A 24583-nucleotide genomic window follows, 5' to 3' on the forward strand; every position below is an offset into this window, starting at 1 on the left:
AATGCCTATTTAGGAGGGGCTTGGTGTGTGCCCCACACCCTCCTGATGTTTGGAGTAGGAAGACCCAAAGGCAGGCTGGCCCCTTAGCAGTGGTTACTGACTTATTTATTTTTGTGTATGTGTAGGGAGTAGATCAGAGTCTCTCTGAAAATATAACGAAGGCTAAGGAGCTCCTTTGACTAAAGTACCCAAACTCTCACACCTTGTCAGAGGGCAGGAAACAAAGAGCACAGTGCAAGCAATAGAGAAATCTCTTTTATTACTAGGCAGTCAGCGTGGTCTAAGCGCTATTTGAATTATTTATTTAATCTGTAAATGCATCCCATGCGGCATATGCTATTATTACCCCCATTTTCTTCCCAGGGAATTGGAGGCTCAGGGATGTAAGTCCTAGCTCCTAGCCCTGCAGAGAGCAGGTGACCTCATGCCTGAACTCAGGCTGCTGCTGGGCCCAGTGTCCAGACACTCACCCTTGGCACCACGGGACTGGAAAGTGGGGCACCCCAAGACCCCCAAGGAAAGCTGACTACAGAGAGAGCTCACTGTAGACCAGTGGGTGTTTGTGTACAAATTTGACCAGGTCACCCTAGATACTTTATTGCCACATGACACAAAAATCATCTCCACAATTTCACAACACCAGAATGTGAATAGCATATTCTATGGTTTACAGTGCATAGCAGGGCGTCCAACAGGGAAGGTAGGTCAGCACCTAGCATATTACACAAAAATTTGGACCCAATTCACTATGGACACACGGAAGTTTTGAACTGGATTTTTAGGAATATTAATTGGTCAGCAGGGGGCAGGATGGATTTTTCTATTTATTTACAGAAATCAGAAACAAAGGAAAACAGATATTTTGTGAAAAAAAAAGTTTTAACTCGGTATCTTTGTTATTCAGAAGGGAAGGATGAACTTAGAGGCCCCCATGTATTTAAACTACTTATTAAAATGATAGAATTAGAAATTTTATAATAAAATCAAGCTTCGAATACCACCTGTGTGTATTTCTATGGACAACTCCTCGGTGGCTGAGGAGGCTGGGAAGACAGGGTGTGATGAACTTCCTGTGCCAGGTAGATTTTTCTAGAGAGATGCCAGGTAGACAGAGCTTGGAGTCTGACCCACGGGGAAGGAGCCCTTTGTTCCTCTGGGCCATTCTGAGCCCTGCAGCTTTCACTTTGATGCCCAGTCTGAAGGCAGCTCTTCTCTCAAGTCCCTCCCTCCTCTCCTCCCTCTTGCTTCCTTCACTATTACTGAATCAATCAAAACCCGATATAACTGGGAGCGTAGTTTGTATCAGACACATTGCTCAGTACTGAGGATTCTGCCTGCTCAGGATTAACCAATAGAAAATTTATCATGATTTTGCCACATCTGAGACGCAACATGGGAGACTGGAGAGAGAGCTCAGTAGTGAGGAGAGTGTATTATCCTAGAAAAGGTTCTGAGTTCGGTTTCAAGCACCCCTGTTTGACAGCTCACAACTGCTTCTAATTCCAGCTTTTAGGGAATTCAACACCTTCTTTTAGCTTCCATGGGTATCCATGTGCACATGTGCATGTCTGTGTATGCACACTCCTGTGCCACACACTGTCTGTGCACACTAATGTACCAGCGCCTCAAAGAAGGCAAATCCATATTTGAGGGTTGGTCTAGTGTATTACACTATGCATGCATGCTCATGGACATGCACACACACACACACACACACACACAGACATACACACAAACACACACACATGCACACAATCGACTAATATAGAAATGTAATGTGGGCAGGCCTAGTAAAAGATTTCTTTGAGTATCCTGAAGACTCATATAAAACAGATGAGAAGAACCAATTTAGTTTTAAAAACAAAATGGGCAGTTCAGTTGTCCTGACTCTCTTTGAGGTCCTAAAGGTAAATCTCTGAAAATCTTAAAACTTCTCAGTCCTTGGCTTGGAAATCCCAGACTCAAGATCAGATTTTCCAATTCTGAGAGAAGACTGTCATTCACCTTTGCAAAAGTTACAGATGTTGAACACACATAGTGCACACCCACAAACACATACACACGTCTGCTAGAGATTTTAAGACGTTATAAATAAATTTTAGTTAGAGCAGGGCTTGAATGATTTCTTTTTGTAATTCTTTAACAGCCATCCACTCCAATTACTAAATGTAAATTCATGTTCCTCAGAGCTGTATTTTGGTTGAGGCCTCGTGCCCATTTGAAGCCGTGAGATTATAAAGATTATGTGAATACAGGGTAGGTGTGTGCAGTGTCGATACTGCTACATAACCCCATTACCTAAAGCTCCAATCCAGACAAGCCAGATTGAACTCTTATTGATGGTTTTACATGTGGCAGCAGAAATCGAATTGATGGTGCTATTAGATTGTCAATATCAGTGTCTCCCTCTCTTCCCAGATAAGTAGGCATGAAGCATTGTCCATACAGTCATATTAGCTTCCAATGGGCCAAGACACTATAGAAGTCCAAGGTGACATTCTAGATGAGGTGTGTCCAACTGCAGTTTTGTATAGGTGCTTTGTAGAATTCCAGAATGGATGGACTCTTATTTGTGTAATCATTATGTTGTTATCTCAGCCTACACACTCAGGTGAATGGGGTTTTGCTTATTGCCTCACTTGTGATTAGTTACAGCTGTGTTTAGTGATGCCCTCTTGAATGGAGTTTGAGTTACCCCCAGAGTATAAGCACAGTTAGGAGTATGTGATACTATGGTACCTGGAGAAGGACAGAGACTCTAGGAGGAAGGGGCAGTCACTTACATATCTGAGGTTGAACTGGCGAAAAGCAGTGCTTAAGCTGGTTATATGTTAAACTCACCCCTGGTAAGTGAAATGTCATAGTCAGACACAAAAGCAACCAGATAATATGCTGTCTTGTCTTTTTATTTCATATGATTCTGTATATTGATCTTAAGCAAATAGTGCCTGGATAAAATGTTGAAGATAAAGAGGAAGTGGCAAGCAGCGTCCTACCCAGGGTATGTTCCCAACAGAGGCACTAGATTTTGTCAGTTTTTTGAAGGTTCTTGTTGAGAGGAGTAATCGCTGACATTGCTGGTGCTTAGGAAACAAGGGCCTTGGAAGGAAGAAGAGGAATCCACTATGGTAGATAGTAGAGTCTCCTCCTCCTTCAGCAGCAGTGACTGCTACTCCAAACCAAAGGCAGAGAGAGATATTAACCCAGGTCAGTGGCTTTATATGGACAGCAGTAGTGTAGAAAACAGTCTACAATACACTCTACCCTTCAAATATATTGTATGTATTGTATATTTGAGCCTCACAATATTTCCAAGGAGATATAGAACATCATTTTGAAAAGCAAACTAAGATTAAGGAGACAAGAGGTTCACTCATGGTCCTGTAGATCATTAGTACAAATGTTAGGGACATCCACAATAATCCCCTTCATATTTTTAGAAAACCACTATATGTGTCCAACATTCCTCTGAATTTTGAGTGCCTTGTTGGGTTTCCACAGAATACTTACATACATGGGGATAGAATTAGGAAAATTTCAGCATTCTAACTATGATGGAATCAAGGTAAAAGATGAAAATTGTGACTGTTGATTAGAAAAAAGAAATTCAGATTCAGCCAACATTTCTGTGTGAATTACTGAGGGACCTTCAAGAGCACATGTGGAGTTTTCATGAAGTTTGTTATGATGCAAATTTCTGCTGAGTATTCATTGAAACTGTGGCATTTCCTGCTTTTCTTAAAATCAATCCTTTTATAAATATAAGAAATTATATTTGAAATAAAATAGTGACAGATAAATGTGTGGCATTTTAGTGTACATATCTGATTTTCCTAATATTCAAGATTTTCCAATTTTCAAAAATACGTACTTAGGAAACATAAAAATAATGTAAAAGAGTATCTATTTTCCAAGGTTAGCTTTTTTTTTTTTAGCTATGTCTTTTAAAAGTTATTCTTAAGAGGAGGTAATGATGACTGCTTAAAAATTAGAGACTGGTAAACCTCAGGGAGAAAATATTCTTCAATATATTAAATATACTGAGAATTGAACTACTTAACATGATAATTGATGAAAAAAACAAGAAAAGTTGTTTTCTCCATGGCCTAAGTAACATCATTTACTCTTGATGTAATTACTTCTCCAAACTTGCTATAGTCTGGTCCCTTCCTCTCAATTATTTTCTACTTTTACCACTTTTCTGTGGGAAAATTGTTCACAAAATATGGTGTTGTGTTTATATATTAAACTGGAAGTAGGTAATTTGACCCTATATTCGTTTCCCTACCCTAAATGGAAACACGTTTTTGTTTTTATATTTTTGAGGCAGGGTTTCTTTGTGTAGCCCTGGCTGTCCTGGCACTTGCTCTGTAGACTAGGCTGGCCTTGAACTCACAGAGATCTGCCTGCTTCTGTCTCTCAAGTGCTGGAATTAAAGACGCGTGCCACTAATGCCCAGTAGAAACATGTATTTTGTTTTCTTTAAACATAAATAATATTTCTATTGAATTCTGGTGTGGGTAATTTTATCATGCAACCAAAGGAATTTTTCAAGGATTTTTGAGGGCTGCCTAAGTTATTTATATTGTCCCCAAAAGTAACTTCGACTGTCAGTTTCATACTTGATTTGTTTACAAAAATATGCTGGACCTAGCTCAAGTTCTGCGAAGAGGGGTGTGGCTGTTCCCATTGCTTGGCTGCCACTGGGCACGGGTGCTTTGCTGAATTCATAATTTTGCTCTCCTTATTTCTCTGAGTAGAAATTGAGAGTGATTATGCTTCCAAAAATTTTGTGAACTTCTGAAGGTCTTGAGTTGAATTATTCGATCTCTGCTTACCTGGCATTATTTTTAGCAACCTGGCAAAAGTCCATGCTGAATTCTCCATAGTAATACAGTGTCCTGTAGCCACTCATCAAATAAAACTTGGACAGAGCTGCATTGGAATATCTCTAGTGGGAATTATAGTAAAGGATAACAGAAATTAGAGTATGATGAGAATGCATTCAATCAATAAAAGCTAAATGGAACAAGGCTGTACGTCAGGTGGACTTAACTGAACTTTGAGGACTACCCTTGTATCATAGAATATCTTGGACACCAGTGTTTTGTGACAGGCATTTAGAGAAACACTCTCTCATTCCAACCTTTTTATTTCTGAGCTAACAATATTATGGTTGAAAGTGTTTATATGGTGTGTTATGATTATCTAGAGAGGCCACTGAATGCGTCTGGGTATTGAACACCTTACAGGGTCTGGTCTCCTATACGTCAGTGTCCCATGTGTTTTGCCCAAGCAGAGCCATCCTATGGGGAAGAAGATAATACACACAGCCCACTTTGGAATTGCTTGTCTAGGCTTGATGCAAGCCATGGCCCTGTTGACTCTTCGATTCCTACTTCAGTCACACTCAGTGGTTACTGGGAAATAGAAAAGGGTCCATCTACAAGAGCTTGAGATATAGCTTCAAAACTTAGCCATGTGTCTTAGGTTCTGGTCACCCAGCCTTTTTGATCTTGAGTTCTTCATCCATAAAATGTGGGTAATACCTTGCCTCGTGTATATTACAACAGATACCTCTGAAGGGCTTGTCTGACAAAGGTGCTGAGTGAGTGGTTCTTATTCCTTAGGGACACCTGAAAGAGACCTAAATAGGTACTGTGCTCTTTTGATGTTGGGGTACAGTCCTACTGTTCACATTAGGATATGGTGAAAGTTTCCTTGAAATTTTGCTGATGGAGTAATTTCCATTCTTTTTCAATTTTCTTCTGTCTTACTCTCTAATTTCGTTCTTGTCTTTTCACTATCCTGGCCTCTTGAGTCTCTAGCGACCCTTGTGAGTACCTATAGTGACATAGGCTATGTCCTGTTCTTGAACCTTTGACACTTAAACGAAAGACCACTTTCTCCTACCAGTGTTTATAACCAAACGACACAGAGGCCTTTATTTCTCCTACTGCAGTGGTAACAACTTAAAGTGGTTAGTGTGAAAGTTTTATTCATTTTTCACTTTAGCCATTTTTTTTTTTCATGTTTGTGGCTGTGGAGATCCTTGGCTATGTTGAAGTGAGAGCTCTCTTACATTTCTGCCAGCTACCATGTGGGTATGTACTGGAAAGTCCTGTCTTCTCTCTGCAGAAATGGCTTACCAGACTACCATACCACTTGGCACAGAGACTGTCTTCTAAGCTCACCCTTACTTGAACGAGACACTCGGTTCCCATAAGTCTGCGCTTAGTGGTTACTGCAGGTGGCACATTTTCAAATAGACCACCCAGTGGCTGCATTTGTGATTAAAAGCTGTCTGCTCTCTGACTCACTAGGGGTTTGCTATTTAAGTATGTCATGCGCGTGCGTGTGTGCACGTGTGTACGTGCACATGCAGAAACATGCACACACACAAAATCAACGATGTCATGGAAATTGTAAAGTGTTTTGTTAAATGAAAACTCAAATGAGTACTTTAATGACAAGCTGAATTTTTTAAACTTCTCTCGTGAGAAGCACTACTTGGCAACCTAACCATGTATGAGGTGCAGGAAAGTCATTTAGGAAACTAATGGCCAGTGAATATCCACCACCGCACAGGACATGCTCTGCACAGATATTTAAGTGCCGGTGGGCTTATCAGCTTCATCTCAGCTCTTCAGTGGGATTCGGGATTCAATTCTGACCCTTCACAATTAAGCAGGACAATATTCCTTTTTAAGTCTACGCAGATATTCATTGACACATGAATAGTCTCGTGTAGCTTACAGGAATGTATTGCCAACAGAAGTTCACCATCAACATCCCTTAAAAGATATTCAAATAAGCAGTGGAATGACAGAGATGGGATGTCTCAAAGGGACAAATCATCTCTTCCTTTAGGTTACAGAATATTCAGCCTTTAAGGAAGTATAAAAAAATGTTCTAGTATTTAAACCTGGGTTCTTGTATTCTATGATAAACACATTATAAATACCAGGAGTCTTGTTCCCTTCCCTGTTCTGCCCAGACTGTTCACTAAATCAGAACAAAACGCACACGTGCATGTGCGCTCTCTCTCTCTCTCTCTCTCTCTCTCTCTCTCTCTCTCACACACACACACACACACACACACACACTCTTCTGTAAATGTGCAGAGGAGAATTCTGAGGAAATTTAGAGAATTGCCTGTCTCCTTTCTGTTTTGTCAGTCTCTCTCTATCCCCCAATGCCAAGTGCTCTAAAATCTAGCCTCCAAAGCCAGTGTCTGGGATGCGAATCTATATTTAGATTGACAATACGACCACATTGATTACACTGATTCTATTTCAAATATTTACAATATACTGAGACAAGCCGAATCTATTTTCTAAAGAGTTCAAGGTAGGTATCAGAGTTTCCGAGGAGGTAACAATGGAGAAATGTTTGTGGTTGCTATCTACAATAATCTGATGTTGACAGAGAGTAGTATTTTATTTAGTAATTAACAGTGAAAAGGGCCGAGGAGCTGTCATGTTGGTTCTTAGGCTAGGGAATGTGATGAAAGATGATATCTGCGATCGCATCCTTTCCACTTGTTTAGGATTGTCAGGATGAGAAATGTCAGCATTATGAAAGCTCAGCTCTGCTCTTGATATGATAAAACCCTTCAAAAGCCAGCCTTTCTCTCTCCCTCATCCCCCTCCTTCCTCGCTCTCTCTGCACTTGCTTTTTTTTATTTATCCTGTTTTGTTAGATGGCAGAAATATAATTCTTTTCTTTCTTCCTATTATAAGCCACCATTTTTGTTTTATTATATGTTTCACAACCCCTAATGCCCCACTGAAAATTACCTTGTTAAATGACAGTGTTTCAAAGCCATGAATCCTTTCCACCATTCCCTCAGAGGTTTGAAACAGTCAACAGACTGTAAAGAATAAATAATAAAAAAGTATTGATTATTTTGATGACTGTGAGATTCAATTAAGTATTAATTTTGCCCTCCAGTGGACCTATCAAGGTATTCAAAAGGGAGGATTCGGCTCAGCTAAATGCGTGCTGAGTGCTTCAGCCTTAAATAGGGAGAAAATGTGTTTACCTACAGTATTTGAAGAAGAAGTGCATTGATGCACAGAGTCCAATATTTAAGTGCTGTGCAAATTAAGCCCTGGTGACAGTGACATTGTTTTCAGTGGTATGAGTATTGACTAAAGAAGTGCATTTGATGACAGCTTAAACTATTTGTATTGATTAACATTTTCATAGATTATCATGTGTCATATCAAATTCACTTTTCAGGCATGAATACATTAAAAAAAAAAACCCACAGGCATACCACAACCAATGTGATGATGGGCAGGGGAGCATGCCGCCCCACCTGCTCCTGCACGTCACCTGTTTCCTGCTCAGGAACCATTTAGGCATGAACTTGACAATAAATAGCTCCCAGATCACGAAGGAAAAAGGCAGTTTTTGCTTTGCTTTGCTTCTGCATCTGATATCTGTGCCAAAGCCATCTTAGTTTGCAAGTGGACTAAAGGCTAGATTTGGGGGGTATTCCTCCTCATCGTAACATGCCCTTCTGAATGAGCTGAAGATAAAGCCGGGCTAAATTATTGGGGAGAAAAGTTTTGCCTTTTTTTTCTTTCTGGAGGTGATTCTTGATTTCTTTTTCTTTAATGCTCTGGGTGCATGATGCTCTAGGTAACTGAATTATTGAAAACAGTTTGTAAGTATTTTCCCACTTCCTTAAAAATGTAAGGCAATTTCTGTATATTTTGTTGTGTACTGTTTGCTTTAAAATGTGCATTTGATTGGGGTCAGCCTCTGTCCTCAGTCTGGGACCCATGTAGGGTAGAAAACTTCTAAGTGTGCTCAGATTTTACATAAGAAATATCTCTTATTCCACTGAAAGCTTGTAGCGGTCTTTTTTTCCCCTGTCTCTTTTCTCTGCTCTTGGGATAGGGTTTAATTGCTTCTCCCCCAGGGAGAAGGCTTCTTAAAATAGTCCCGTTCCCTCCATAGGGTGCCCCTTCTAAAGAGGTACGTTGCTGGAGTACAAACCAGCACTTTCTTTTTTTCCCCCTTACTGCATTAAAGACAGAACAAGGTGTAAAAACATCCTTACAAAAGCACATCCCACAATTAAAGCCTTGTTGGTTAGGCTGCTTGCAAAGAAGTTTTTTTTTTTTTTTTATCCCCCTCCTTCCTTTTCCCTCCGAAGCTCCTGAATCTCTCACATGCTAGTTGAGCTTTAATAGGGTGGGGAGTAATGGAGAACTCATCGAATCTGTAATAGCTCTTCACTTGACTGCAGCCAGCAATAACAGCAGGAGCAGGCAGAGATAAGAGAGAGAAGAGAGGGAGTGTGTGTGTGTGGAAGAGAGAGAGAGGGAGAGGGAGAGAGGACACGCTCTCTAAAGCTGCCACTTTTTTCCTCCCCTTCGCTCTTGCCCCCCATCCTAGGATCCAATGATAGCTGGACAAGTCAGTAAGCCCTTGCTGTCAGTGCGGAGTGAAATGAATGCGGAGTTGAGAGGTGAGGACAAGGCTGCTACTTCAGACAGCGAGCTGAATGAGCCCCTGCTTGCGCCCGTGGAATCAAATGACAGCGAGGACACTCCCAGCAAGCTCTTCGGTAAGTCTGTCTAGGTATTTCATTTCAGTCCTACCATGTTGTCCGGAAGAGCAAGCCAGCCACCACCACCCCAGCCCCCCTTTCCTCCTGCTTTCCATTCAATGTTTTTGTAAGTGCTAAAGAGGGGCTTCACATCCTAGAGGGGCTGAGGGACCCGAGCCTCTTCAGCTGGCTGGGAGGGATGCCCTCCAAACTTTTTCACCAACAAGGAACTTCCTTACTGTCCATTTTGACTTGTCAAGTAGCGTTGCCGTGCCCAGGTTGCAAATTATTCGAACGAAATAGAAGGAAAGAATGAAATGAAAGAACGGAATGGTAATAATAATCAGGAAATCAGTTCCATTGCGAGAATTGGTTAACATTTATTGAATAAATATCGACTCGGTTTCGGGTTGCTTTGCAGCCTTTTGTTACAGGGAAGGAGAGTAAAGAGTTATTATCTGTAGTCAAGAGATGAGCGAGGAGAACTGAAAATGTCAATACAAATCGCTCTGTGCCAGGTAAACAAAGGTGGCTACAGGCACGGCTCTTTGAAACATATTTTGTCGTCATCAGCTGAGTGAGTACTTCTGCTAAAAGGGTTGAGGCAGGAGAACCGTCCCCTACCCTTCTCCCTACCCCTCTCTCTTTAGCATATTTTTGCCTCTCACTAACCGTGGCGACAGCCCAGGACCTTTTAGGAATCTGTTTCATAAACAAAATGAGAACAAACAGAGAGCCACTTCAGCAGAGACATCTGTCATTCAAACATGACAGTCTGCAAGCCAACTCCAACCACTGTGATCGCTAATCAAGGGGAGCAGGCTGCTGAGGCACGTGCCGTTGTGATGGATGCTCTGAGACTTCCCTGCAGCTCAAGTACTTTATGCTTCTGAGTGACATTAGGTTTTCAGAACAGCAGTCTCCGACACGCTTGCTCTTAATTATTTCCAAGTGTGTCTGTCTACACATCTGTATACAACTAACCTAGTATAAGAGGCAGAGAACCGTTGACTCTCTGATTAAAATAAAAACAGTCCTAAGCCTGAAGTTTAGAGTCAAACAACATCAATACATAAAATACTTGGTGAGGGCTGCTGATTAATTTTAAAATCGGTTTTAATTTTTTTTTTTTTTTTTTTTTTGTAGAGAACAGACAGAGCTTCCTTGGCCAGTGGGTCAGCAGCTCTCAGCGGCTTCCATAGAAAACAGCTTTCTACTTATAAATGTTCAGGCAAACACTTTTATGTTTTGTGTTCGGAAGGGAACCACAGAGAAACTTTGTTTTAAATTTTTCTTTTGGTAAAATGCTGATTTTCACTTAAGAACACAACTGATTTCAGTTTTCAGAAAATCCTATGGTTACTTTTAGTTCAAAAGGCTCCGGCTTCGGAAATCAAGCCTTCATGCCTGGCTTGGGAGGTCTTAGCATTTCACTCTGAGGAAGCTTTTAGCTGTAGTCTAAGTTCTTAGCTGTGTGAAAAGTTATGCCCTCAAACACTCATTTTCTTTTAAGAGGCTAGTGAGAAAAATCAGATAAAATTATCAATTGCAGGAAGGCAAAACCCATGTGCAGCGCTCTCTGCAACTGAGTGTATTGAGGAGGGCTTTAGTTTTCTAAAAGCTGCTGATCTCAACCTCAGCAAAGCAGCTGATATTAAATTATTTGTCCCAAACATTTTATGTATTTTTCTTTTAAAAAAAGTAAGAACATTTTGTCGACTTTGGTTTCTAGCCACAAGTTCTTTTCTGTCAACTGACGTGATGAAGGGTTGATTGATTTAACGTGGCGTTTATTTAGATTTTTCAGTGTTGAGAATTGCTTCACACTCTGCAGCCTACTTTTAATGTTCTTCATGTACAGTGAAGAAAACTTTGAAAGAACCAACGGGGCCAAAGAAATTTTATTTAAAGTTCCCTGAAAAGATTTTAAGTGGAGTCTTTCTGGGATGCCAGAGACTAAGGAGTCAGAGTTTAACCAGAAACTTACAGTGCACTTGGGAGGGCCCCTTCCCTGCGTTTTGAGATTCTCAGTGTGTGACAGTGAGCCCAGCCAAGTTCCCACACTCTGCCTTGGGGTGTTTCTTGTTCACTAGATTGCCTTTCTTCTCTAGATTACTTTATAAACACAATATAAATCTTTCCCACATTTCAATTAGGCAGAAAAGAAATCACTTGATTTAACAATCTTGAAAACTTAAAACAAAAAAATGGAGACAATGCAAGACAGAAACGATAGGACGTCGCCAGGGAGGAGAGCACTCACTGGTCTTGGGAGGGTGTCCTCGTTATTGGGATGATTGCACTCTCGCTTTTGAACAGTACTAAGCCTCAGAATTGGAAATTTTAGTTTGCACATCTGTCTGAAACTTTCTGAACTAATCATCTCCCCGTCTTTTCGGGAACTTTGATGACAAAGTTCGTGATGCAGGAATCTGTTGTTTTCTTTAGTATGTGAATGTTTGGGTCTCCATGTTTTGTTTGTAGACATGGTTCTAATTGTGTTCTTTATTTGACATCAGAGAACTGTCTTGTTCGTACGTAGCTGAGCTTTTCTTTAAACCAGGGTCATTCTGCTGTTTCTCTCTCAAGTCATCATGCCTCTACTTTCTACCATGTGGTTGAAGCCTGTGCTTCTTTTATGAAAGGGACCAATTAGAATAATCCTGTGTATTTTAGTATGTTTAATGTCATGGAGAGACATTATCCAATAACAGGGCACTGGAAAAGCGTGCTTTTCCTATTGCACCTTAAATTTCAGTATAAATGGATTTCTTCAAACCTGATTCACCTGTCTGGGTCTCACTCAAATTAGTCGTCCAGAGGACAGGCCTGTTTCCCTCACAGTGTGGCATCTTCAACCCCAAACTGCAGGGGAAAGGCTAATGCTGATGCCCTCTATGGATAAACAAAGGAAATTCCAGGAACCATTGGGCTTTTTATGTCTCTGCTTAAATTGCACCTCTGTACTTAACAGCATCCAAAGGGAAACATACTGTGCAGAATGTTTCGGGACTCTGAGCCACTCAGAATGCTAGGAGGAGGAACAGGAAGCCATATGCCAGCCTAAGTAGAAAGTTTAAAAAAGGGCCCTTGTGTTTTATGAAGTAATTACATCAGAGGTAACGTTTTGCTTAACTTGAACAGCCATGGAAACTAAAGTACACTTAAGAGAGATAAATCCACATTTCATTGAGAAACATGTGGTGAAGGAGTTCTCTGCAACATCATTAAGTGTGCATTATTTATTCTTATAAAGCCTGCAGAAAACTCCCTCTGTTTTGAGCTTCCAAGCATATTTTGCTAAATTCTGAGCCACAGGGACAGCAAGGGCGGATGGGGCACAGGCTGGCACGTGGGAGAATTACCAGAGAAACTGGTGCTGTGTCACATACTGCTCTAGTTGCATGATGGTGACTGATGCCCCCTCCCCCAATATAGGACTAGTGATGCACACACTGAAAACGGTACCCCAAACTAGCCTTTGGCAGGCAGTCTCCAAGGGAACAGGTTGCTGTGTTTCTCCGGTGACAGTTATATTGCTCATGTCAACGGGGTGTCTCACTTGGGGTTACGCCTATCAAGCCTTCATTGTCCCACGTTCAGCAGGCAGGATGCTAACGTTCCAAAGGTGGTATCCACCGCGTGGGCAGGAAAATGGCTACAGAAAAGACGGAAGTATGGTGTATTCCTGGGAAAATATCTGTATTCTCCACCGAAGAAGTGAGACCTCCCAAAACATACCTGAAATATTTCCTCTGTACATATTTGAGGTATGGATGGTGATTATGAGCAGTGCTTCCCCTGGGACATTTCTTAGTGTTTCAAGTTAAACCTCATGATTGCTTGTGTTTAACTTCCAGCTAGCCTAGGTGACCGTGCTAGGACCAGTGGCTTGTTCTCCTGTTCACATGAGCGGGAGGCACAGCCCAGAACCTTGAACTGAAAGGGAAACTCACCCTTTATGAATGCTGTATGTGAAATAAAAAAAAAGTCTGTTTTTCCCCTATAACATAGTGGCTTTTTTTTCCCTGGCTTAACAAAAATCACGATGACACTCTCAAGAGTGAGCCGTCTCAATATCATTTATCTGTGAAGTCTTAGGAAAGGGTTGAGGGCTGGGTCAGTTATTTCTCCATGTTAGGAAACACCACTTGTCCATTTGTTTTCCTTTCTTTCTACTGAGCTTTGTCCAAAAGCGCGCGTTGGAAAATTTTCTGTTTTTAAATTGCCATCCAGTTTGACTTGATTAGAATTTATGGCCATGGAGTCATTTTCAATGACAAAAGGATAAAGGACTAAATTGTCTGTCACCCCTTGAGACAGTGGTCTCTGCAGGTCAGCAGGGAGGTCACTGCAGGACATAGTGGGGGGCTGCTCTTCGGCAAGGCTGCCTCCTGCCTGTGTGTGCAAGTGGAGGCCTTCGTTATGGGGTCGCTGGCTTCATTACTTTATTTAAACGTCTCTCTCAAGGTTTCAATGCATTAGGTGCTTATAATACTGGGATAAAATATGCTGGAGCCAGTAATCAGCACATAGGGCTTACGCCCCAGAGGGAGTTAGCTGGAAAATGAAGAGGAAAAGTCTCTAGAGAAATATATTCATTTGAAATATGGAACATGCTTCTACATTTTTAAAAGTTGTTATGCTATATCAATTGAAAATTCATGTTCTTTTTTCACTAAAGAATGTGTTTTGATAAAAAAATTAAAATATCACACACTTGTAAACCAACTAAATAATTTGAGCAATATATTCTATGCAAAAACCAATAAACAGAAATCAATAGAAGTCTGTATTTATGTAAGGAAATGGATGCAGGATAATGTGTGTGCTACAGTTTCCAGCTTAAAAGTCAAGCAGCCCCTTGCCCTGCTGCTCTCGAATAACAGAGATGGAAATGCAAACTTTAATATTTTTTCTTACGTTTCAGAAAATCTAATTCACTGAAGTAACTATTTTAAAAAGTCATTGAGAGGCTGTGTGTATTTAGACAACTTTACTTAGTGGCAATTTTCCTACCAGACTATCATTATGACACTGCATTGTAAACAAATCCACTTTAAGTAATATTAATATATAGACTTTGAAGTAAGAATAAATCCAGTAAGAAAGGTGCCCGTGTTCAGACTTCTCCCCAGATTGCCTCACTGAACTCTGCTCACTGCTAAGTGGCTCAGCACTGGAGCATGGTGAACAATGTGTGACCGACAATTCAGTGGGGACTTCTTAGGTACCTTCCTTTCCTGCCACTCACCACGCCTGTGGTGCTCTGGTCAAGCCAGTGCTGCAGAAGGGCAGTAGGGCAGCGTTCAAGGACTCTGGGAGACAATACATCAGCCAGCCAAAGTGTGGATGTGCCTGTCCCTTTAGCTTCCATATTCTGTTAATGTTGTTAAATGGTTCCATAGGCAGACAAACATACGTTAAGGCATGTATGATCTGATTTATCTGCACTCTGTCCTTCTTTTAAATGATTCCATCTTAGCCTTTAGAAGGTCTTCCTGCTTCTGTCTTAAAGGTTACCTGGAATTGTAGTATTCTCATAGTTTGCCCAGCCTTGTCTCTGTCCTAATTAATGGAGAGGTACTTCTCAAGGCTCAGCCTTCAGTAGATTGCCTGCTGTCTTAATCACCTAGTTCAGTTATAGAATTGATGCTATTATTTTCAAAAATTGACCAAATAAAATATTCTCCACCTGAAAGCCGAGCTTTAGTAGGCTGTCTCAAGCAAAAAGTTGTGTGTTATCACACAGTAGACACATCATTTGTGAGAGAGCTGGCATCTCTTTGGCGACCTTGCTGGTCTATGTTTTGGGATTAATAATACATCAGACATCACACGTTTAAAGGAAAGTAGCGGTGGAAAAAAAGTGGGGGAGCTCAGCTCTGCTCCTGGGCTACCCCTGATTACTCAGACCTTTCTTCGGAAGGCAAGGCAGCTTTAGGAAAAGGCTTGTTTACCCAAATCTGCACCTGGCCCACTTAACTCATTTCTTGAGTTTCTTATGCTAAAGAGAAAGATAGCAAAGTGTTGAGACCCAACTGGCACCCTGTCAGGGGGTAATCTGTATAACATTTCCTGCTGTCAGGTTAATAAATTTTTAAAAAATATCCAAAGGCAGAGGTAGCTATGGCAAGCTCATAGTAACCGTCGCCTTTCTCGCCAGAATCATTTAATATCCACCATGGCTCTGGAGTTTCCTTGTTTGTTGTTTCCCTAGGTTCTGTACTTTGCTGGTATTTTTGTTCAACTGTTTATGCTACTTCTTACTTTTAAAATGCTTACCCTTTGAAATTTCTTTTGCATTTCTCTTAGAAATCTGAATATAATTTATTTTAATTTTTGTGGCATTCTGCAACCGGACACGCATGGCCTTGTGCTCCACCCAACCCAGATGAAGCTTTAAGCCACCCAGTACAGAACTTATTTTGGGGAAATATCTTCCTGTAATGATTACATTAAAAATCTATTCATGAAAGAATATTTAGGTCTCAGCAGTAAGCAGGCATAAGGCAATGTCTGGTTAATAACACATAAACCAGTTCTTAATCTTGAAGTGTAAACTCCAATCAGAGTTAGGTTTCATAAAGCTATGAAACTGAGTAGCCTTGTCTTGAGGTTTACTCAATGTAATGTCCTGATTTATGGGACAGATGAAGCCTTTCTTAGTGATTTCAGGGATCAGAAAAACATAACACTAAATTCCTTTTCATTTAAGAAAGCATGTCCTCAGAGAAAGGGAAATCAACTTTGTTTTATAAGTATTCAAAGACAAATGTCTAATATGAACACTCAAGATGCACGGCTCGAAGGGTCTCTAAAACTGCTACTAGTTTACTTATTTTATTTTTTCCGAGTGTATTTTATGTCTGTCTATGTTTTATTTCAGAATCTTAAAGAAAGACCCCGTTTAGCCCCCTCAGATTCTGCCCTTTGTTTTAGCGTGCTTACACTTGAACATATGATAAGATATACTATGTATTTTACACTAAAATGCTAACCATCGGGAGCTAACACCATGTAAGTACTTTTTGGAGAGCTGTGCTACCATCAAAACTGTTTGAAGGGGGAGAAGTGATCTGAGTGCAATAACAGAGATGAGGAAATGGCATCACACAGACCTTGAAAACTTTCAAAGTTTTTTTGTGCTGTGAGAAATAAGACTCTGTAATGAAAGTTGCTATATTAAGATGCTCAAAAGCCTTTTGAGAAAATAACTCTGATAAAATTTGTTAGTTTGTCCTGAAAATGAGGTAAACCATAAAGGTGTTTTCAGGAGACCTGTGTACTAATGATACACAGAAAAAAAATCACCAATTTAATCAGTTTGTCCTCATGAGTCTTTAGGTAGTAACATTTCCTTATACTTTTCTATCAAATATTAGCCAATAAAGAGTTTTCCCTATTGAAATACTTCCAAGATATTTTTGTTTATTGCTTTTAATTTTGTCCAACTAAAGAGGAGGGAGAACAACCCAATTATGACAAAAGTTTGTTAAAGGCAAGAAATCAGAAAAATGCTTGTGTCCATCTAAAATATGAGGTGTGTTTTCCTCTTGGTTTTCATATTTATTCATATACTACTTCATATTGTCCACCAAATATGTAGTACTATGTATTTTCTGTCACCATGATGATAAAAGCCAATTTATAATACTAAACATTCTTTCAGTTCACATCTTTCATGCATCACTTGAATGTACTTCTGCATGTTAAAATAGTAGATGTTACATAAATTGAATCAAACAAGTTTGCCGGTAAAGGACAACTAAATATACTGCTTTGTGCTCTCATGGGCTCTATTCCAGGCCCAGTGTCCTTCTGATCCTGACTTACAGGTAGTGGGGGAGACAGCGGGATTCCCCAGAAATCGTGCAGTTTCATTCAGTAAAGCAATCTAATAGTTTGCTGTACAAAGAACATCTGGGCTTTGAAAACACAACCCACCCAAGCTCAGGTTATGCTCATGTCTAAATTATGGAAACAGACACGTATTACTTGTGGATATACATCTATCACAATGTAAGTGTTTATCATTATTGTAATCAGCAAAGAGAAATTTGTTCAATAGTAAGTAAAATGTTCCACAAGAATTCCACATACCTGAATAAACAGTAGGCATGTGTTGGGCTTGTGATGCACAAGAAATATTGTCATTTTAATCATTTTCTATTGAGTTAGTGTGGTAAAACTCATCTCTGTTTGCAGCTTTTGATGGCCACATGTGGTGATTTTTCTCTTACTCCTGGTATAGCAAGATTTACTTTTGCAAATTAATGGTTTTCAGTAATGCACTGAAGACAAGAATCACCCCTGTCAGAGGAGAAGAAAGGCGAAAGGATTAATTTGATTTAAAAATGCAAACATTTGAAGCTGTTTAAAAAGCATGAAAGTATTACTGCAGAGTCACTTACTGCCAAAATCAACCAAGGGTAGAAGAGAATATAAAAAAAAAATCAAATAAGAAAATCTGCACCCCGGTATTTAATTATGAATGTAAGGACCAGGAGTGAAGGGTTGAACTTCCCTTTGTGAGAGCTGGTGTCTCTTTCCCTAATACACCCATTTCATTTACCAAAATTTCAAAAGATAGAAATGTGTAAAAAGGAAACGATATGCAAAGGAAGCTGCATGAAGGACACGTTGTATGTTACTGACATTTCAATGAATCCATCTAGTGCTGCCAATGGACGACAGTGTAATCAGTGAGTGGGTAGATAGGTAAGGCAAGGGTCCTCTCGATCCTGTGATAGGACTTCCACAGACTTGAGAGGAAGTGCATATCTGTGTCTGGGTTTTGGATGGCTGATTTTGTGCAGAGTATTGAGACTAAGGCAAATTTGAATTTTAAACTAACTTAAGGAATTATCAAAAAATTCCGGTAGACTGGTCTATGCTTTAGTTTGAAATGTTTAGCTCTCCCCTTATAGTTTGTAGTCGTAGTAATTTCCCACTGAGCCACCTGGAATCTACAAGGAACCAAAAAATTCCTCAAAAAGTTATGTATCGTGGCTTGATGGGCTTAATATCTGCAACTGATTGCTGGAAATAAAAATGATGAGGAAAGGAAGTAGTGAGCTGAGAGCTTGCTGAGGCTCACTGAGAGCCTTGAGATGGGTGGACCCGCTTAGAAATGGGGCCACACGTCTTGTGATCAGTGGTGTATCAATATGGTTTATAATGACATAATAACCTGAACCCTGTAGCAGTTTATGGTTCTTTTGAGAATTCTTATGGATTCTTAGAGTGAGGGAGCTCGGAGGAAAGATCTTGAAAGCTTTCATGAAATCTGGCCGTGTGTCAGGGAACTCCGATGACGGTGATTTAGCTGCTGAGGAATCCCATCGACCGGGAACGTCATTAAATTTTTAAGGTAAAACAAACCACAGAGCAATTGGTAGACGTGAAGGGTACCGAGTACCCAAAGTGACCACGGAAATTGGAAAGGGAAGTTTCTGAGAGGAGAGGCAAAACGCAGTGAGGCCATCGTCGACCTCAGCGTCCTGTTTAAAACAGCACGCAGTGAGAACCGTGTTCTGGACACTGGAAGCATGTCGGGTATCTGCGTGCGTGCGTGTGCGTGCGTGTGTGTGTGTGTGTGTGTGTGTGTGTGTGTGTGTGTGTGTATTTCCTTCATGGGATCTGTCAGAATTGATTGCTGCTCTTTCATTTTCCCTGGCTATTTTTAGTCAATGATAAATAAAGAACCAGAATTGTGAATCTGGCGCCAGTGAGATATCGCACCAGAAACAGCAGGGAAGAGCCAAGATGAATAACTTTACATCCGTGGACGCGCATAGACCTCGGCCTCTTAACATTTGTAATCCCGCTAATTTCTATGGGCTTTTAAAAATACACTTCCACATGAGCTCTCAAAACCCATAAACGTGTGGCATGTAAAGTAAATTGTTTGTCACTTGCCGTCGGCCTGCCATATTTATTGTCAGGAGAAATGGACATTAGTTGGAAAAGCAGTTGTTATAGGCCAAACAATTTTTAAAGATGCCAAAGCTGCGCGAGGGCTTTCCTTTTTCTAACAACGAGCCACCCCTTCAGACATCAAAAGACAAGATAATAAGACACTTCAAGCGCAATTCAAGATTATATTCAACATCGAAAGACTTGTCTCTTGTCAGTTTGCATTTACCCTCCGAGGGATGGAGCATTTCTGTCATCTTTCTGTCAAGAGGAGTCTGGCAGAAGAAGCGAGGGCACTTATTTCACACACTTAGGGGTTTTCTTTCTTTTTATTTTTTATTTTTTTTTTTTATCAAATAGCCCACACTCACTTGGATTCAGCCAAAATGGAGGGATAATTCCAGGAAGGTCATAACAAGTACAAAAATCTCATATTGATTTGTATGATTAGAAGGCATTAGAACCACACACTCACACCAGGTTCTCGGAGGTTATGTCAGTTATTCGGTCATACGCTTGTGCAGTCTGAAAAAAAAAGATGACTAAAAATTTCAAAGGAGACAACTGAAAGCTGAAATTGTCTTAATGTACTGTGCTCGAACATTTAACAAGTGAACATAAAGATAATTTAATGTTTTAACTTCACAATATTTTCAATTAGCTTGTTCTTTGTGGCATACTTCATGCAGTGTACACAGAAAATATGCTCCTGTTTACCAGCTGAAAGAAATACTTTTCTCAAATTATTTTTAAATACTTTCAAAAATTGATTCCATGTCCTTAATTTGTGGATAACAGGTGACAACATTTTCAGTGTAAGTGTAATTGCAAGGCTATCTTGCAGTGATTAGCAATGTCTGATAAACATTTTCCACTCTGGGCTGATAATGCGGCTGCATTATCACCTCGTGCCATCCTTTCCAGAGATGTTACTAAAGAAATAATAGCAGAGTTTGTTATGATTATCCTCTACCTAAATAAATCACACTTGCTCTCCGAGAGTCACACAGCCACACAGAGAAGGATTCTAGGCCCTTTGTTTGTCCCGTTTTGTTTTGGGTGTTGGTGGGGACACACCTACAGAAGTTAGAAGAGCCACATTTCCTTCTCAAAACAATTGATGAAAATAAAACCATGATATCCTGGGATTGTTTCTATATTGAATCGTTGAAATTACTTTTCTTAGGAATTTTCATCAATTCCCTGTGTCTCTGCTTCTGATATTTCTCTCCTGGTTGTGGAGTGTTTTGAGACTGGTTTTCTTCTGAACTACGTTCTCACATCAATGCAAACTGAGTTTCCGCAACCTCTCTCTCTCTCTCTCTCTCTCTCTCTCTGTGTGTGTGTGCTTGTTTGTGTATACATAATGTACAGTGTCATTACAGTGTGTTATGGAAGTGAATACCTGATTCTACCATATTCCTTCTATTTATTATATGATTCTATTTCTACTCTGCACTGTACAGTTTATGGATCAACATTTGGCAATGAACCAGTTACCTCAGTAAACACATACCAGGTGCCTTCTCTGTGGCGGGCGTTCTGTTGGGTGCCGGAGAGGGCATGGAGAATACATCAGATAGTATGAGTGACCTAGTTCCACATTCAGACATGAATTAGTATGCAAAAATGAATAGAGCATGGTTGAATAATCTACATTTCTGGTATTTCTTTAGGAAGTATTGATCTTTAAAGTTGAACATTTCTGAAGTTGTTAGTTGTTCAGAAGCCTTGACATTCAGGAAATGTTTTTATCCCAAAAATATTATAAAAGAAAAAAAAGGATTTTTATGTGATCCACAGAAAAGTATGTTGGTAATGCTTTGCTATTGTGTCTGGGGCACAGGGACAAAAACTCTGCTTTGCAAAGAGTTTCCTAGTTGTGTCCAAAGGGAAAATAAGCTAGAATTATATTTCGTTGTTTTTCCTATCTCTGTTCTCTTTCCTAAACTCACTTATCACTTATCACTAAAGTCACTTATCACTTAACACAATGCTCAAGCTTGTTAAGTCCAGTCTTGAATTTGGGTTTGACTCTGGCTCTGCCATGTAGTATCTATTTCAGCAAGATCCATGACACACTTAAGCTTTTACTTTCTCGGGGCTGGAGAGATGGCTCAGTGGTTAAGAGCATTGCCTGCTCTTCCAAAGGTCCTGAGTTCAATTCCCAGCAACCACATGGTGGCTCACAACCATCTGTAATGAGGTCTGGTGCCCTCTTCTGGCCTGCAGGCATAGACACAGACAGAACATTGTATACATAATAAATAAATAAATATTTGAAAAAAAAAAAAAAAAAAAAAGCTTTTACTTTCTCACCCCTGATTGGAGGGTTTTATGAAACACACTGCACAAGGCAGTGCTGGAGTTAAAACGATCGCCATGGATAGAGAGCTCTGAAGAGTTTCCAGCATGTGATTACCACAATTAGTTAAACTGAAAACAAATTCACCATTTCCAGAAATCAATTGATCAATTTATTTTAGCACTAAATGTGATACAAGCAGCAGCCACAGTTCTGAGAGAGCTGGAATGATCTGTACCTCCTCATGAAGAAGCATCAGTTCTCAGAGCTCTGTTGGCCAAAGGAGTCTTCTGGGGATCTTTTTCTCATGATGACAATAGCTTCCCTTCTTTAGAAACATTAGCAACTGCTTTTTCCAAAGACTCATCCAGGAAGAAATCTAAAAATGGATGCTAAAAGATTCTATAGAAGATATAATTCACTGCCTGCATCCTGTAGAGCATATGGGTGTGGGGGAAAGGGTGGGAAAGGGACAGTTGATATACACATAAATATTTGTTCAGTTCTAAGTTAAAAATGTGGACGGCTGTAATTCTTTCATATAATGAAATCTGTAAAATAATGTTGGTGTTGAGAAGCAATATGAAACAGGAAACCTATGGAAGGAGGTAACACTTCTCTAGCTGGTGGTTTGGTCTCATTCTCCAGGAGCTATATTCTTTTGGGGGGATTCCTTCCTTAGGCCAAGTGCTAATTTTTTTCTGTCTTGAACATATTTTGTTCAAATTTGGTATATAATGTTTGTACATAGTGAAATGTTCTCAGCTCTTTCATAGACTAAGGAGTTTGAGTTCTTACTGTGCTCACTTCTCTTTCTCTAACACGATAGTTAAACTAACAGACTGGTAAGTTAGGAAGATTAGGACAATATTAAACATTGTCTATGAAGACTATGCAAGGAAGGGCTATTCCTGCAAGAGGGATATTTAGTGAATGTGAGTCCCTTTTCCCACTGGTAAACTAATGTGTTTTTCTGAGTCTGAGAATGAACAGTTATCCTGCTGACAGCCCCTGAAAGTATTTGAAACAGATTTTAATGATTTGACAATATCATTTATTCTCCACGAGCAAACTCTTCAAATATTTTTTTAACGTTTTTTTTTATTGAGAAAAGGAAAAAAAAAACAACAAATTTCCTCCTCCTCCCAGCCTCCCATTTCCCTCCCCCTCCTCCCACCCTTCTCCCCCTCCTCCCACCCTTCTCCCTCTCCCCCCACTCCTCTCCCCCTCCCTCTCCAGCCCAAAGAGCAGTCAGGGTTCCCTGCCCTGTGGTAAGTCCTAGGTCCTCCCCCCTCCGTCCATTTCTAGGAAGGTGAACATCCAAACTGGCTAGGCTCCCACAAAGCCAGCACATTACGTAGGTTCAAAACCCCGTGCCATTGTCCTTGGGTTCTCATCAGCACTCATTGTTCGCCATGCTCAGAGAGTCCAGTTTTATCCCATGCTTTTTCAGTCACAGTCCAGCTGGCCTTGGTGAGCTCCCAATAGATCAGCTCCACTGTCTCAGTGGGTGGGTGCTCCCCTCGTGGTCCCGACATCTTTGCTCATGTTCTCCCTCCTTCTGCTCCTCATTGGGACCTTGGGAGCTCAGTCCAGTGCTCCAGTGTGGGTCTCTGTCTCTGTCTCCATCCATCACCAGATGAAGGTTCTATGATGATATGCAAGATATTACCCCTGGACCCAGCAATACCACTCCTGGGAATATACCCAAGAGATGCCCTATCATATGACAAGAGCATTTGTTCAACTATGTTCATAGCAGTATTATTTGTAATAGCCAGAACCTGGAAACAACCTAGATGCCCTTCAATGGAAGAATGGATGAAGAAAGTGTGGAATATCTACACATTAGAGTACTATGCTGCGGTAAAAAACAATGACTTCTCAAATTTTGCATGCAAATGGATGGAAATAGAAAACACTATCCTGAGTGAGGTAACCCAGACCCAAAAAGATGAATATGGGATGTACTTACTCATATTTGGTTTCTAGCCATAAACAAGGGTCACGGAGTCTACAATTGGTGATCCCAAAGAAGCTAAGTAAGAAGGTGAACCAAAGGAAAAGCATATAGTTGTCCTCTTGGCTATGGGAAGTAGACAAAATTGCCAGGGAGAAAATTGAGATCTTGGGGGTGGGGTGGGATGGGGGTAAGGGGAGATGGGGAGAGAAAAGGGAGAAGGGGAGAATGGGGGGAACTTGGGGAAAAAGGAGGATTGGGATAAAGGAAGGTTGGATAGGGGAGCATGGAAGCACAATTCTTAGTTAAGGGAGCCACCTTAGGGTTGGCAAGAGACTTGAACCTAGAGTGGCTCCCAGATGCCCAAGCCGAGGTCTCCAGTTAGTTCCTTGGGCAGCTGAGGATAGGGAACCTGAAATGACCCTATCCTAGAGCAATACTGACGAATATCTTGCATATCTTCAAATATTTTTTTGAAAACAAAAAACCAAAAGTAATATGAACCTTAGTAAGACCTTTTGTTGCAAGACTTGAACATTCTTGTTGGAAGTCATATTTGGGAAAAGAAGCATCACTACCTTTCTGAGAATGCAGATTTAGTTTGAGAGTATAAAAATGTAGTGCCTTTTAGGCACACAAATTGTCCAGGGTAAGAAGGTTCTATTGTTGTTATTGTCCCCATATCAACTTGGTTTTAATTAAATATTCATGCCACTACATATTTCTTAGCAATTATTGACACTTTTAGGTCAATTTATTTCCTTATATGTCAATCACTCTCTCTCTCTCTCTCTCTCTCTCATATCTACACATATATGTATATATGTGTGTGATG

At 40.3% G+C, this 24583-nt stretch overlaps 1 protein-coding gene across 2 annotated transcripts in view; it reads left to right on the forward strand.

Moving 5' to 3' along the window:
- The first annotated feature begins 9368 nt into the window (after window positions 1–9368).
- Pou6f2 (POU class 6 homeobox 2) overlaps window positions 9369–24583 on the forward strand; it is a 374686-nt gene continuing 359471 nt past the window's right edge. For both annotated transcript variants that reach the window (XM_041630792.1, XM_041630791.1), the window contains exon 1: window positions 9369–9583. In XM_041630792.1, the coding sequence (XP_041486726.1) occupies window positions 9418–9583 (166 nt within the window). In that variant the 5' untranslated portion in view covers window positions 9369–9417. The remainder of the gene's footprint in view (window positions 9584–24583) is intronic.

The sequence above is a fragment of the Microtus oregoni genome, unplaced genomic scaffold (genome assembly GCF_018167655.1).
Source record: "Microtus oregoni isolate MIOR12 unplaced genomic scaffold, Mior012 000035F_ref0000213, whole genome shotgun sequence".
Classification (NCBI taxonomy): Eukaryota; Metazoa; Chordata; class Mammalia; order Rodentia; family Cricetidae; genus Microtus; species Microtus oregoni.